The sequence below is a fragment of the Musa acuminata genome, chromosome BXJ1-2, assembly GCF_036884655.1.
Source record: "Musa acuminata AAA Group cultivar baxijiao chromosome BXJ1-2, Cavendish_Baxijiao_AAA, whole genome shotgun sequence".
NCBI lineage: Eukaryota > Viridiplantae > Streptophyta > Magnoliopsida > Zingiberales > Musaceae > Musa > Musa acuminata.
Window position 1 is genome coordinate 32083193 of NC_088328.1, and position 17396 is coordinate 32100588.

General features: G+C 38.3%; 1 protein-coding gene and 1 long non-coding RNA gene across 2 annotated transcripts in view; both read right to left on the reverse strand.

Annotated features, from left to right (window-relative positions):
- LOC135612151 (uncharacterized) overlaps positions 1-14681 on the reverse strand; it is a 100296-nt gene extending 85615 nt beyond the window's left edge. The window contains exons 1-5 of the mRNA XM_065108029.1: positions 14550-14681; positions 14318-14377; positions 14027-14086; positions 13767-13814; positions 13469-13528 (exon numbers count right to left, since the gene is read on the reverse strand). Of these exons, the coding sequence (XP_064964101.1) occupies positions 13469-13528; positions 13767-13814; positions 14027-14086; positions 14318-14377; positions 14550-14570 (249 nt within the window). The 5' untranslated portion in view covers positions 14571-14681. The remainder of the gene's footprint in view (positions 1-13468; positions 13529-13766; positions 13815-14026; positions 14087-14317; positions 14378-14549) is intronic.
- On the reverse strand, positions 11276-12838 carry LOC135610314 (uncharacterized). The gene is made up of 2 exons (XR_010486093.1): positions 11563-12838; positions 11276-11324 (listed from the first exon to the last, which is right to left on the reverse strand). It is a non-coding gene; the product is annotated as an uncharacterized LOC135610314 (long non-coding RNA).
- Positions 14682-17396: the final 2715 nt, after the last annotated feature.

Consider the following 17396-nt stretch of genomic DNA (forward strand, 5'->3'; position numbering starts at 1 on the left):
GGAAGCTTACTTGCTCATAACTCATTAACAAGTCTTGTGTTTGTAGTATAAGCTTGTTGATTCCACTAGCTAAGCCACTATTACAGTGGGAGACAATAAGGCAACACCGAGCCAATAAGGAATTTAAGAATTTGACTATTAGAAGAATTGGACTATTAAGTATAGGAGAGTCAGAAAAAGCAGAAAAGGAGTATACATGGGCCAGGGTAGAAAATGAGTCTACATGGGCCAGGGTATCAATATCAAATAGTAATCAATAAGATAGGTGGGTTAGTAATCAATAAGATTGGTAGGTAGGAAAGGGATACAATGTATTGAGATACCCCTATGATGTTTCATTCAGAAATTCCCCTTATAATTAGTTTCATTCTTTATTAGTAGCCATAGGTATAGTATGGTAGTCCAGAGCCATTACTTTATTTGTAACCAGAGGATGGGTAGGCAATAGCAGAAGATTGGTCATATCATATCCCTTACTTATTTACCAATACCTCGGAAGTAGAGAGGTCGGGTGCCCAAACACCAAACACTGGACTTGGTAATAAAGGAAGGAACCATAAAGATGTTAGGAATAAATGCATTATAAGGACAATTTCCTAGTTTCCATCATCTATTTCCCATCCAACCACTACAGTGATGTGATAATGCATTTTTAGTGTATACCTTGAACCAGGAGTGAAATCAGATCTTTCTTCCCTTGCCTTTGAACTAGCTTCTGCAACTTAGGAATAAACTTGCTCCCACTGATATAAATACTGATTAATAGTATTTACCTTAAATATGAAATAATGATATCAAGAACCTTTATATATCATTACCTTGAAGCTTGTTTAAGGTCATAAATGGATTCCTGAATTTGCATACCAAACTTTATATTTCTTTCATTTTCTTTTAGAATAAATCATGTAGAGTAACCCATATAAAGCTAGATCTTTTAAAAAAAAATATTTGACTTTATATTTCTTTCATTTTCTTTTAGAATAAATCATGTAGAGTAACCCATATAAAGCTAGATCTTTTAAAAATATATATATTTGTATATCATTATGATATAACTTAAGCTTATAATGAATCATTAATGTCATGATGATTCTTAACGAGTTCATTAAAAATCTCGTTATGGTCGATACATTCCTTACGAGTAAAACTTTTAACCACAAGTCTGACCATTATATCGATATTGTCCTTTGAGCCACATTTATATAATAGACTCTTTTACAATTATTGGACAATTCGATAAATTTATCAGACACCATTTTGATTATTAATTTTAACTCTTCTTTTATTGCATCATATTACTTTTCAGAATCATTACTTTTCATGACCCATGACAACAATAAGGGATCCATTCTGATTCCTATATCATAATATAATTCTTGTAGATATACAACATAATAACCATAAATGACATGATTCCTTCCCCTTTGAGATATTCTCAAAGTTATCCATTATGGTTATTCTACAAGACCATTAATAATGATATTAATATAATGTGGGAGTTTAGTAATGTTATTTTGTTGTTCACTTTTATCAAATCATTTAATGATTTGAGTAACAACAATCTCTCGAATAATAAAGGAGTATTTACTTATATCTCCTCTATATCAAAAAATTAAATTTCGAGATTTTCACTCCCACTGATTTGCTATTTTATAGGAATCTTATGTTACCAGATTTAATTGTCCTCGTACTATGATTAGAGCAATAAAATATGTACCCCTTTTAAACTTTTCTGAATAGATAATAAAATATTCAGAAATAATTATTAAATCTAATTTTCTTTTATGTGAGTTGAAGATCCTTATCTCCATAGGACAATCTCAAATATGTAAATATCTTAAGTCATGTTTCCTATCATTTCATAACTTAAAAGAAGTCATGTAATTTACTTACTAGGAACACCATTCAAGATATACATAGTTGTCCTTGAGCTTCCTCTCACATTCATTTGGGTACAAAAGAATAATCTTATCATTGCTCCTAATCATATCTATAAGGTACAATGATATCTTTCAGTAATCATATTCTACTGTAACACATCTGGTAAATCATATACCTTATTTTTTCAAGAATCTAGCAAAAGAATTATAATTGGGTTCATCATAAATACCATAAAATTTATCACCCTTGTCAGATATGATGATATTGACTTTTCTATCTAATTGTCTATCAACTTCATTTATATACACTTCAAGAGTGTAAATGGTCATAGACTTTACATGAATTAGATATATATAATCATATCTCAACAGATTATTTATATGGTGATAAAATGTCTCTCTTTAATGAGACCAAAGCATATAGAGATAAACATAACCTCAAGGAGTTTATAAAACTAAATTTTACTTCAATATTTAATTATATGATCATTGTAAACTTATGATTCATATTAATTCTGCATAGACTATTATACAGAATTCAAAGGTTAATTTTATTGAATCATAGTAAGTCTACAACCACCAAAAAAGAAATAATATTATAACAATTCTAGGTAAAAGAACTTAAATTCCCAGAATTATAAGAACATAACATGGATTCTCAAGATTTATCAAATTGAATCATCTTTAGATATAAGCGATAAATACAAACTAATATCGCTTTCACTTTAAGATGATTCCCTACATTGATAAATATCTCATTCTCTTTTGGTTTTATCCCAATATCTATTATTGGTAACATATGATGAAGCATCAAATTAATCCATCAATAATATCCGTAATATTTGATTTGAACTATACAAAGGTTATAATTATACCCTTTTTTTATTTCAAATCAAATCTTATAGTATATTTCTTCTTCACATAATTTTATTTGCTACAAAAGTAACACTTTATTATGAAGATATTCTTTTATGAGTTTATATAATAATTATAAACTCAGATGGAATTACGCTTCATACTTATTTTAGTGTTACCTACTCCTTGAGTAGTACTCAAAATGTTATGAGTCTTGAGCTTACAGCTTTTATCATTTATTTTGAGGATATAATCTTAAATTCCTCAAATATTATCATTTTAAGATTTCAACTAATGACTTATCAGACAATTTAAATTGATCCTTAGATATTCTTATGCGTAAGTTGTAAACTGTACTGAAGTCTAAGTATCATAAAATTGAGTATTTCATGCCTTTCTTGATCAGTCACCTCAATTATTTATTTTACAGAACTTTCAATAATTATGTTCTGTTCAATTAATCTGATCAAGATCTCACTCACTCAATACAACTTGTATATGCTCAAACCATTTATTTCAGAAAGTATAGGGACATTTACAGAAACACAATAAAGGAAGTGCCACAGTAATAATATAACATTAATGCTTTGAGTTTCCAAAATGTGATGAACTATTGATATCATCTATATTTCACCTTTGGGTAAAATATTGACATATCTAGTGTTCACTCAAAATCACTTATGGAGGACTGATACCATTCTTGTGGAATAGTGTTGTTACCTTTGGGTATACAACCCTAAACTGCAAGAATATCCAAAATAGTATCATCCTTCCCCATCATATAATTATTTGAAATAGATTCTCCTTTGGGATTATCTAAATCTCATAATTATATGTGCCATCGTGAATATTATTTTATTTAATGTCATTTAGGATGAATTCCATAATGTATTTTATAGATTATTAGTCCAGGTCACTTTGGTGGCTATAGGACCAATACAAAAATATAAAATACAGTCTAAAATATCCTATGAATGACATGAACTTTATTGTAATTCATATCCCATAAGCCTATCATCCCAGGCTACTTCGGTCAGATAAAACTTAAGAAGATAAATTACAAATAATATTCACTAAATTCCTTTATCCTGATTCATGCTGCCATTATGAATATTATTTTATTTAATATCATTTAGGACTAAATACATAATGTATTTTATAAATTATCAGTCCAGGTCACTTTGGTGGCTACAGGACCAATACAAAAATATAAAATACAATCCAAAATGTCCTATAAATGATAAGACCTTTATTGTAATTCATATCACAAAAGTTTATCATCCAAGGCCACTTTGACAGCTACAAGTCAGATAAAACTTAAGGAAATGAATTACAAATAATATTCATCAAATTTTTTAATTTATGCTAAGCAGTTCAATAATAGAATAACAACCATAATAATTATTGAACATTAATGCTAAGCAATTTCAATAATAAAATAACCATAATAATTATTGAACATTAATGCTAAGCAGTTCAATAATAGAATAACCATAATAATTATTGAACTTTAATTAGCAAAAGAAAACTCATATGATAATCATGATAATATATAAATCATGTCTTCATTGTCTTCATGTGAAAAGTAAACATAATTTCATAATTTTAAATATATACATGTGAATAACTAAATAAATATCCAAGAACAATAATTGGATTTTATTTATCACATGTATAATCAATAATTCATATGAGAAAACTATAAAGTAACCATAATTTATATTTTTTTTTAATCAAAAATTAAATCTAATCAAATAACCAAAATATAATCATGATTAAATTCAATCATAATTATAATAAATAATATTTATCAATTTTATAATTGAGAATATAACTTAAAATTCTCAATTTGAATAAAATTGTAAATATATGATAGGATATAAATTGAAATTAAGAAATTCACGAAGGACAGAACTGTAATTTGGCAAAATTAGACCCGAGGGTAAAACTGTAAATATGTTGACAGAACATAAACTGAAATTACGAAATTTGCAAAGGGCAGAATTGTAATTTTGCAAAACCCTAACCTCGAGGTCAAAATCGTAATTATGCCAAAACCCTAATCTGCCTGCGCGTGCGGCGCGACCGTTGCGATGTGCGGCGCGGCCGTTGCGACGTGCAGCAATGCCGCCGCTTGCGGCGCGGTCGTTGCGACGTGCGGCGTTGCCGCCGCTTGCGCGCGACCGCTGCGGCCTTTCCTGCCTGCAGACGGCGCGCACGGCTGGCCGCGGCTGTTGCCAGCGCGCGGCCGCTGCCGCCGCGGGAGGCTGCCTCTGCACACGAGCGGCCGCTACGGCGGTTCCTGCCCGCGCGTGGCCGCCGCTTGTGCACGGCCTACCCACACGCGGCCGCCGCCGGTGCGCGGTTGCCATGCCGCGGCGTTGCCTGTGCCCACGCGCGATCGCTGCCACTACCTGCTCGCGCTTGGCCGCCGCCTTGGCACTTGGCGCGGCTGCCGCTGCTCGCGCTTGGCAGCGGTTGCCACCATCTGCGGCCACCGCCCTTCCGCAAACGCCTTCTGCGGGCACCACCATTATGCGTGAGGGCAGCCATCGCCTTCCACGATCACCGCGTTCACAGGCGATGCGGGATGCCCGTGGTGCCACCACCGCTCTCAAGCGAACCTTTGCCTGCGCACGACCGTGATGCGCGGCTGCGGGGTGGTCCACGGCCCTTTGTCGACAACGATCAACAAAGATGATCATCTCAATAACATCGATGATAATAAACAGTAAATTCATCGATCAAACATAAAATTATACATTGCTCATAATCAATAATAGAGCAAATCATATAGAAAGAAAATAGATCAATAATATCCGACGAATCATTCAAGCATCGTAAAGAACAATAATAGATCTAATATATTTGATCTCAAGAACCTGGCTCTGATACCAATTGTTAGCATAAAATCTGTAATCATACTATCTATAATGCGGAAAAACTTTTATACCAAGATTGAAATCAAATAAATTGGATCTAACAATATTACGATGCATACCTTTCTTGTTGTTCAGAAGAAATAAACCTTATCTGATCTACAAGCGCTCCATCGTCGGATCTGGAATATCAATCTGCAAGGATCTGCAAAAAGGAACTAGATCCTTCTCCTCTCTTCCTATCTTTTCACAGGACCACCTAGATTGATGGATTAGGGGATTAAGAGAGAGGGAGATTGAGAGGAAAACTTAATCTCTCACTTGACTCAAATTGAGAGAAAAACCTTAATCTCTCAATTGACTCAGATAATGCGCACTAACCCCTAGAGGTCCTATTTATCATATGCGCACAGATGATATCTGATTATCTATTTAGCCCCTAGAGGTCCTATTTATCATATGCGCACAAATGATAAGTTATTAGGAGAGTTCCTTCCATCAAGGTTATCTCCTAAAGAATCCTACTTTAATATGGATTTCTTTTCTATTGGCCAATAACCATAATCAGAATCCAATAATATCTATAATATATCTTACCTAATTAAATAAGTCCACATAATCTAACAGTTGGAACATGTTGAGGTGAGGCTTCTTCTAAGCAACGCGGTGTCGATGAGCGCGAGGCGGCAGGGCTTGGTGCGGCCGTAGGCCTCCTCGTCCTTGGCGAGTAGCTCATGCCCCGTCTCCACGCACCGCAATCGCCCGCCACCCAGGTCCAAGAAGGTAGGCTCACCCAGGAGGAAGGCGCCCTCCTTCTCCTCCTTCATCACCACATCCTCTTTGCCACTAGCATCCCTCGTTCTCGTCGTCGTCTTCTTCCGGATGGGGGAACGGCGCCGCTCCGCCTCTCCTGCAGTAGGGGTAGGGTTTTGGGGTGGCGTTCCACCTGCTGCAGACGTCATCTTCCCTCCCTCCGTACCTGAGATAGGGTTTTTGGTCGCAGAGGCTACAGTTAAAGGTTCCCGCGTGAGTCGCGCGCATCGATGTAAGGAATGGGCCGGGCCGGTTCGCCCGGTCCGATTCGTGCTGACCCGCACACCGCCAACCCAACGGATTTTGATAAGCTTTTTGTACCTCTATTATTATTATATATAGAGAGCAAATTCCTAAAAATTTCGGAATTTTCTGATTAATTCTCTTCTTCGTTTTCTTTTTTTCTCGTGCCTTCAGTTTTCTTTCCGCTCGATTATGTGTCGTAAGAGATGTGATCATCAATTTTCTTTTCGTACGATTATATGCATTTGTAAGAGACGTGATATTTCGTTTTCTAAGAGATGTGTTCTTCATTTTTCTTTTCGCACCTTCTCCATGATTATATGATTATATGTATTGTAAGAGAAAAAAAAATTTTATCCTTTGCATTGGACCACGATATCTTATGAATTAGTCCAACAAATCAACTGTTATGCCATATGCAATGTTTTTCTTATACATCCACAAAAATATCTTAAGCATATATAAAAATATTATGATCGACTCAAAATCAAATTCAGACTAACTTATTGTTCTTATCTAAATTTTAAATAAATATTATTATTATTAGTTTTGAAATAATAATATACAAAAATAATAATAATTCCCACATCGACTACACTATTTTTAAATAAGATTATAAACAAGATTCTCTATAAGTGATATGCTATTTTATTCACTATAACATTCATTCTCGATTAACGATTCTTGTTATGAATGCTAACAAAAAGCATGTCATTCACCATTCAACATGCATTATCCACATAGATCAACAAAAGATCTTAATTTCTTCATGTATGAGTATATTAGCTTAAAATAAACAAGACTATATGGGTTATACCCTGCTTGCTTATTTTCCAACCATTAAAAACTATCAAAAATCTTAATCCAAATGCGAAATCTCGATGACAATTATTGCACAAAGTGATCAAAACCTCATCAGATTATCAGAGGAAAGCTTAGAAGAATCATGGCTGAAATTTACTGAAAATTGATTACAGAGACCTCCACGACGCCCAAGGGTTGTAGACGAGAGAGAGAGAGAGAGAGAGAGAGAGAGAGAGAGAGAGAGAAAACATCCCCCTTTGTATCGTTTGTCGTCACCTGCAATGCACCGCTCCACGCGTCTTTCACCTTTCCCTTCCCCCCCTGAGAGCTCCGACAAAAGCACCCAGCCATTTTCAGATACGTAAAACATCCTCCTCTGCATCTTTTGTCGTTGCTTGCAATAAATCGAATGGCATCGCTCCATGCATCCATCACCCCTTCCCTCAAAAAGAGATGCAATGTACTTAACTAAATGTACTGTTCACTTTAATAGATAAAAGATACAAAAACCAATTTTCTTTTGGGACCACATCATCCCTTAAGGCTTAGATCCAAACCCTAACCCTAACCGTAACCGTAACCCTGAATTCAGACTATCCACAAAAATTGGTACCGTCAACCAAAATGAAAATGAAGCAACCAACTTCCACTCGGACGACAAATGATTCGTTTTTCATTATCCAACTCCTAACCCCCCTTCGATTTTTGTTAGCTTTTTGTTAGCATTCATAGCATCTCCCTATTAACACAATTTATCTCACACGTGATTTTCTGTTTCATAAATTTTTACACATCAATCTTCGCACAATAATGAATATATTTTTAGGAATTGATGATTTTATATTCTGTTCTTTCGTTGCACATGTGATATCGCCCCCAAGATTTTTCAATAGTGTCCACATCCGCCACTTCATGTTGAGATCGGAAATAACCTCGTCAAGAGATTGGAAATAGCCTCGTCAACTCTCTGGTGAAGTTTGATGCTGTAAACCCCTGTATCAATGAATCAGTTAAAACCTCATAATTGGTAATGCTTAGATTGGTAAAAGGAAAACCGAAGCCTTCCTCTTGGTGATTCAGCCACATCGATGGAGAGGCAGGAAGGCGATGACAGTTGGTAAGTGTAAAAGGGCTCTGGGGAAATGCAGGCACAGCAAGATAGTTACCGATACGCGGACCGCCCAGTACCGGACGGAACGTGCTACAGTGCCACAATAAGAAAGAAAATATATAAAACTATTCGATACAACCTGGTGTACCGCTCGGTATGCCCTGGTGTACTGCTCAATACACCGGTACCGTACCATACCGAGTCAACCTCGAAACACTGGTATGATACGGTATTGCATACCTTGGTTTCTTCTTTCACAATCTTGAGTGTTTTTCTCTTCTCTCATGCACTCTAATTGCAATGTAATTTCTAAACATTACTAAATGAAATGAGGATGATGCTATGAACGTGAAAGATCTAAAAAAAAAAAAGTTCACAAGTAGGCAGGTCAATGTGGAAGAGAAAAGCTAGTATCTAAAAGTCATTCCGCAAAACCAAACTTAATTTGTTGCATAAATAAAAAAAAAATCTGAATTATAGCTTCCTGGACTTACCTTGTGTTCTATCAGGCCACCCTTTCCCAAAGTAGTTTCTTTACCCTCCTCTGTGCCAGCCTTTCATATGAAGATTTAGGAACAAAATAACAAGCAAATTTACACCATATAAGGTCCATGGCAGTAAGATAACATGATATTAATGCAAAAGTTCCTCTAGGTGGCTCAAATCACTGACAAGATGAGAATGATAATATGAACGTGGAAAATCCAAAAGAAAAAAAGACAAGTGGTTATGTCAATAATGAGGAGAAAAACAAATATCTAAAGGTTGGTCTACAATACAGAACTTTATCCAATGTATAAATTATAAACAACACAACATCACAAACATAGGCTTTAAAATTACCTTGAATTCTGTCTGTTCACCCTTTTCTGACGTGGCTTCTTTACCCTTTTCCCTAGCAGCCTTTCCTATGAAGATTAAGAAACAGATAACAAGCAAATTTACACCATATCAGAGGCTTATAGCATTATATAAAATGACTGGAAATGCAAAGTTGCAAACGTTCCTCTGGGTAGCCCAAACCACCAACATCCTTTTTGATATAATGATTCATGTGATTGTTTCTTCTGTAACAGACTTTTAAGTTTTTTCTCTTCTCTCATGAAATCTATTTGTGCTGTAATTTTAAATGAAAACTAAATCAGATGAGAATGATAATATGAATATGGAAAATCCAAAAGAACAAGCAAAATGTCGGTACGTTAATAGGGAAGAGGAAAGCTAATATCTACAAAACCGAGCTAAATTCATTGCATAACTTAAAGATAACATCCCAAGCTTAATCATTTGGGATTTTGGACATAAAGCTGTTATTTATAGTAGTAATAAAAAATTACAACTTAATAATCCACAAAAAGGATCCCAAAAGAGACACTTAGAAGTCTCCAAATACATGTTATAGCAACTAACAACTATAACATATTAGGACTCTCTGGACATGTTTGGTTTAGTTATCCAAAAGGTCTTCTGTAGCTTAAAAAGCAAAAAGCCAAAATTAAAATTAAACCTTTATAAAATTCCAGGTGTTTGGCAACATCATTCAAGTAAATCTTTGGAGAAGTCAGAATTTCCTTTTAGAAGAAGAGGTTAAGATCTTTCAATTTCCTATAAAAGATTTATTGATAGAATCTCTCTTTATCCTGAGATTCACCACTTGTAATTATGCAAATTGCTACCAACCACCTTCTATTTATCACCATCACCTCCGACCCTGCCACAGCTAATGCTAACACCACTGCAAGTCACTGCCACAACTGACCACCACTGCTACTGCCACCAGCCACTACAACAGTCATCATCGTTGCTGCTACAATTACCAAACTGTTACTACCACCACTATTGGAACCACCAGTACCCACTACCACTGCCATTGTCATCACCACCATAACTGCCATTGCAGCAACTTTACCACTACCACCACCACCATTACCACTTCTGTCCTGCTACTACGCTGCAACCATTGCTACCACAAATATTATCATCATTATCATGACCACCACCAGAATAATTGGCCAACTCCACCCTTAGAGCCCGACCTCTAGTATTTCCATCACCTTGGCTAGCATCATTGGTGACCATAACAGTGGACTTATGGTATGGAAAAATGCTGACCTTGTAATCTTGCTGCTCTGATCTTCCGGAAAGAGTTTGTTTCTCCTCTGGTAATGATAGCATGTCGACCTTCTTGTCTTCATGCTCTATCCTTTCTGGAAAAGATTGCTTGTCCTCAGCAGCCTATGAGGTCCACAAAAGAATTAAACAAATTATCAGTTCAAGTCACAAAATTAGAAGGCATTAAAAGAATATAGCCTTGTATGATTTGGGCCATTTGGCTCAATTGTTTCATTTTAAACAAATACAAAATAAAATGAAAGAGCAATTTAAGAATGAAATTATTGACCTTTATCTCTGTCTGCTCCACTGTTCTTAAGAGGATTGCCTTTTGTTTTTCCTCTGTTTTCTTTAAAGTTTAAACAAGAAGAATAAGAGGGAAAAAACACCACATCGGTACTAGCCAATTAACTTATTTAAGTCAATTCATAATTAGAAATGGAAAATATGCTCAATTCATACATCCTTATGTTCACATGACAAAAAGTAATAAAAAATGTAGCCCTTTAAACAAAACTAGACCTCTGAATTAATAAACCAATGATAAATTAGAAGATTTTATGAAAATGTTACCTCACATTTTAATTGCATGAAGCTATGGGCAATCTCCTTTTCTTTCTCATCAACCTTTCCAAGAATTTCAAATATTCCACATCAAAGCAAATAAAGGTACTATTCCAATAAGAACCTTACAACATATACTCCAGGACTAATAGATCACTACAATTATCTGAAAGGCCATAAAAAACCTACACTAGCATCATACATTTATGGGTCCAGGAAAACCAAACAAACCTAACTAACATGAAAGAATACTTGTACAATCTTTATATAAAAGAACAAAGTCAATAGTGAAATTGCTTACTCTGCATGATGTTTGTACCTCCATTATCAATGAAGATTCTTCATGCTCTTCTCTAGCGGCTTTCTAAATAGTTAGGACAAGAAAGGAGAGAACATGATCAACGATAACATCAATCCAAAGTAGAAACCTGTGTTGATATTAGGAGATTGCCAAGATGATAATGATTTTTTCTAGAAAATAAAGTAATTAACTTTTCTTGCATATGCAAATGCAATGGTACATTGGAAGATAATCAGCCGATCATGTTGGACCTGACTGAAGAAGAGCTTTAAGTATCTTGTTTAATGTTCACAATGACACCATTACATAACTCTGTTTCATATCTATAGGAGTATAAAACTAACACTTCGAAGGTGTTAGCTAGCTTAGCTGGTGGTAAAGGCTTTGATAGTATATCACAAGGTCTTGAGCTTGAATCCTGCCTTCGTCACTTATCCTTTGCCAAAAAAAAAACTAATAGTCTAATACTTCGCATGTCTTGCATCCCCTCAAGCCATGCCTTAAGAATCAGCTCAACAAACATATCAGTTCTCTTAATTCACCAAAAAATACTTACATAAATACTATATTTAATATTCGATTTTCACTCAACAGTCCTCTAAAGCTTGATAAAGGAACTCTTAATAAAATTTCCTAGTCTGGAATCACTTAAATGTTAAATCATTTGTATCAAGTAAATAACAGGGGAACCACACATAATATAATATCTACAAATTTTTTATACAAGAAAAAAACTTTTGATCTGTGTTCTGCTTCAGTTTAATCTGGCAATTAAATATTTCATTTTTCTGATTTAGCATGTACAAGGTCTTCTATATTAAATTGCTTGTTACATTCGGATGGCAGCATTTAAGCATAAGAATCAAGTACGAGAAAAATGATAACTGAGTGTGCTAATTGCTAAAAGGAAAGATATAGCCACATATGCCATTGTCTGGATAGTAACAACAAGGCAATCAGTAACCAATGCTTTAAACTTTTACAAATTGCAACCAATAATGAGAAGAAAGTAAAGGTTCAAGGAAAAACAACTGACGGGGATAACAAAGTTGGAGTGTAATGAACTTGAAATATATATGGGTTTACGCATACCAATTCAGAAATGGAGCAATAAAAAAAAAAAGGACCTCACCTAAGTAAGATAGAAGCATATCGTTTGGAAATAGAATGTTTCAGCATAAATCAATTTTAATGACTTGCCAAATACAAAAGAATGCATGTGCACAAATAACATCAACTATCTATATGAAAGAAATTCTAAAGGACACCAACAAAGTATTACCTGAACAACCTTCCATTGTTTCTTCAATGTGACCTGAAAATCAAGATCAACAACATCATCTATTGCAGCACAAACCAGACTTAGATACCAAATAATATGAAAATACAAATTCTATAAAAAGGCACAAATTGATATTTTTTAAAATTTTTGGAAACTCATAAATCAACCCAAATTTACATTCTTAATAAAGAATGTTAGAAATCTTATCTCTCCTTTCTAGCATGAGATATATGATATGATTTTACAAGGCTTTTAAGATTAACATGATTTTAAAGTATTACATTAATTACATTGGTTCATAAAGACTTTGATGGACCAATGCATCTCAGTGTGGTACATTAATCCATAAATTCCGAGCCCTAAACCCAGAATCATAAAAAAAATGCTACTGTATTATTATGAAAATGTAAACTTATTTAAAACAGATGAATACTTAAATAAATATAGCAGTAAAAAGATATGTTGACCTTCTCCTGATCCATCTTTTTGGAAGGAGTCCGTTCCTCTTTCTCAACAGCCTGTCAATAAGAGGTTGACGAGAAAATAAAAACAAAAATAGTACTTCATTTTAGATATTGGTAGACATAATAAGAAACAAATCCACTTACAAACAAAAATAATGACCTTTTTCTCAGTTTGCTCCACCTTTTTCAGTACAGTACCCTTTTGCTTTTTTTCAGCATCCTTTGGAGAAGAAACATTAAGAAGATAAGCAAAAGCTTTGTCACAGTAACACATAAATTGGAAAATATAAACTGCAGTCATACTTCATACTTAGAAAAAAAAAAGCAAACGCAATTCTTATGATCACATGCTTGAAGAAATAAATAAAATGAATCAAATCATGATAGCAGCAGTTAAATATTACTGGATATGAAAATTAAAGGCCGATTGAACTAATATTGGTTGTAGATAAACTGACCTCAGGCTTGAAATTCTTTTGGGCAACTTTCTTTTCCTTCTCACCAACCTTTCCAAGTTCCAGGCAATTAAATTATTCAATTTTAAAGGAAATATAAAGTGCAACATGGATAAGAATTTCACAGATTCTACTTCAGTAATGATAAAGTCATTATATTTACCTAAAACGATAAGAAAAATAAGTCTATGATAAGAAAACCAAAATGAATATAAGTAACTCAAAAGAACGGTTGGAGAAGAAACAATAAGAAGAATATTGACCTTTTTCTCAGTTTGCTCCACCTTTCTTAGTACAGTACCCTTTTGCTTTTTTTCAGCATTCTTTGGAGACCAAAAAAGAAGAAAAGCAAAAGCTTTGTCACACCAACACAAAAATTGGAAAATGTAGACTGCAGTCATACTTCTACTTAGAAAAAATAGCAAACGTAATTCTTATGATCGCATGCTTGAAGAAATAAACAAAATGAATCAATCATGATAGCAGCACTTAAATATTACTGGATATGAAAATTAAAGGCCAATTGAACTAATAATGGTTGTAGAAAAACTGGCCTCAGGCCTGAAACTCTTTTGGGCAACTTTCTTTTCCTTCTCACCAACCTTTCCAAATTCCTGGCAATACAATTATTCACTTTTAAAGGAAAAACAGAGTATAACATGAATAAGAATTTCACAGATTCTACTTCAATAGTGAGAAACTCATTATAGTGACCGAAAATGATAAGAAAACCAAAATGAATATAAGTAACTTGAAAGAACAGTTGGAGAAAAAAAAACTGCTCACCTTGCACGTTGTTTGACCCATCTTTTCCGAACCAGATCCCTTATGTGCCGCTTTAATAGTCTTAAACAATTAAGAAAAAATGAAAATAATCACTCATTCATAACAATATCACATTAGATTATGAAATTTTGACATTCTTTACAAATTGGCAAGTCAATTTTGATCATTCATATGCTAAAAGTAACCACGTGTTCCTGCATATGTTCCACCTACTTCTATTTAAGAGTTAACAAATCAGCTGAATTCCTCACATGTTAAAACAATATTGATGAATACAATTTAAATCTTAGTTATGCTTTATACCATTCATATTGACACATAACTAAATCATCAATGAGTATAATGCCAACACTTCACATCTCCAACAGGAACTCTAGCCATAACTGGAGACTAGCCAGAAACCAATATGCATTATGAACAAAACATATAATCATATATAGGAAAAGGTGAGGAAAATACTTAATTTAATATTTAAGTATAAGTCCATAAGTAATTTAAGTTTTGAATGAAGTTACACGGCACAGTTCTTATTACTATTACTTTTACTTATACTTTAATCTTTTACTTACTTTTACTATTACTTTATTCAACTCACAAATTCCACAATGAATCTGTTGATTCCGAATCATAGGATCGGTCAATGTCACAGCAGATGAATCGAATTTTTCTACCTATGTCACTCTTAGTTAGTCTTATCTATAATGACCGATGAATCCAGAATTTTCAATTCTTCCATGTTTCAGCAGTAGCATATTGTTCCACGGAGCTAAGGTCCAAAATATGAAATAAAAAATGTTTCCACGACTCTACCACCCGGCCAATCCTGTTCTACTTAATCCCTTTTTCATGGCCACATATCTTTACGGCTAAGGAATGGGAAATCTTTCTCCTGTTACATGAATCAAATGTTTCATTTCATCCGGGAAAAGCCATCCCTTTATCAACATTGTCTTTGTTATTTGATCCATTCGGAATGATTTTGAATATAGATTTATTAGTAAAAAACCTTCACCCAATTTTGAATTGTCGAAACAAGAACTTTACGTGAGAGTATAAATTTTACAGGCGGCAACAGAATCGCACTTGGCCGCCCCGCGCCCCCTCCCCGCCCGCCCCCAGCACGCTCGGCCAAGACGCCGAAGCTGCAACCACCCCCCCCCAACGCCCCGCACGCCCGCCCCGCCCCCCCCCCCCCCGGGCGGTTTTTGTTGCCGCCTGACAACAGGTTGGCACTTGGCCGCCCTCCCCGCCCGCCCCCAGCACGCTCGGCCAAGACGCTGAAGCTGCAACCACCCCCCCCAACGCCCCGCACGCCCGCCCCGCCCCCCTCCCCCCCCCCCCCCCCCCCTCCCCAAATAAGAGTAAGTCTGCCTTCCCCGCCCGCCCCCAGCACGCTCCCACCCCAACGCCCAGCACGCTCAGCACGCTCGGTTTTTGTTGCCGCCTGACAACAGGTTGGCACTTGGCCGCCCTCCCCGCCCGCCCCCAGCACGCTCGGCCAAGACGCCGAAGCTGCAACCACCCCCCCCCAACGCCCCGCACGCCCGCCCCGCCCCCCCCCCCCCCCCGGGCGGTTTTTGTTGCCTCCTGACAACAGGTTGGCACTTGGCCGCCCTCCCCGCCCGCCCCCAGCACGCTCGGCCAAGACGCCGAAGCTGCAACCACCCCCCCCAACGCCCAGCACGCTCGGTTTTTGTTGCCGCCTGACAACAGGTTGGCACTTGGCCGCCCTCCCCGCCCGCCCCCAGCACGCTCAGCCAAGACGCCGAAGCTGCAACCACCCCCCCCCCAACGCCCCGCACGCCCGCCCCGCCCCCCCCCCCCCCCCGGGCGGTTTTTGTTGCCGCCTGACAACAGGTTGGCACTTGGCCGCCCTCCCCGCCCGCCCCCAGCACGCTCGGCCAAGACGCCGAAGCTGCAACCACCCCCCCCAACGCCCAGCACGCTCGGTTTTTGTTGCCGCCTGACAACAGGTTGGCACTTGGCCGCCCTCCCCGCCCGCCCCCAGCACGCTCGGCCAAGACGCCGAAGCTGCAACCACCCCCCCCCCCGGGCACGCACGCCCGCCCCGACCCCCCCCCCCCCCCCGGGGCAACCACCCCCCCCAACGGAACGCACGCCCGCCCCGCCCCGCCCCGCCCCCCCCCCCCCCCCCCCTCCCCAAATAAGAGTAAGTCTGCCTTCCCCGCCCGCCCCCAGCACGCTCCCACCCCAACGCCCAGCACGCTCAGCACGCTCGGTTTTTGTTGCCGCCTGACAACAGGTTGGCACTTGGCCGCCCTCCCCCAGCACGCTCGGCCAAGACGCCGAAGCTGCAACCACCCCCCCCCAACGCCCCGCACGCCCGCCCCGCCCCCCCCCCCCCCCCCCGGGCGGTTTTTGTTGCCGCCTGACAACAGGTTGGCACTTGGCCGCCCTCCCCGCCCGCCCCCAGCACGCTCGGCCAAGACGCCGAAGCTACAACCACCCCCCCCAACGCCCAGCACGCTCGGTTTTTGTTGCCGCCTGACAACAGGTTGGCACTTGGCCGCCCTCCCCGCCCGCCCCCAGCACGCTCGGCCAAGACGCCGAAGCTGCAACCACCCCCCCCCAACGCCCCGCACGCCCGCCCCGCCCCCCCCCCGGGCGGTTTTTGTTGCCGCCTGACAACAGGTTGGCACTTGGCCGCCCTCCCCGCCCGCCCCCAGCACGCTCGGCCAAGACGCCGAAGCTGCAACCACCCCCCCCAACGCCCAGCACGCTCGGTTTTTGTTGCCGCCTGACAACAGGTTGGCACTTGGCCGCCCTCCCCGCCCGCCCCCAGCACGCTCGGCCAAGACGCCGAAGCTGCAACCACCCCCCCCCAAC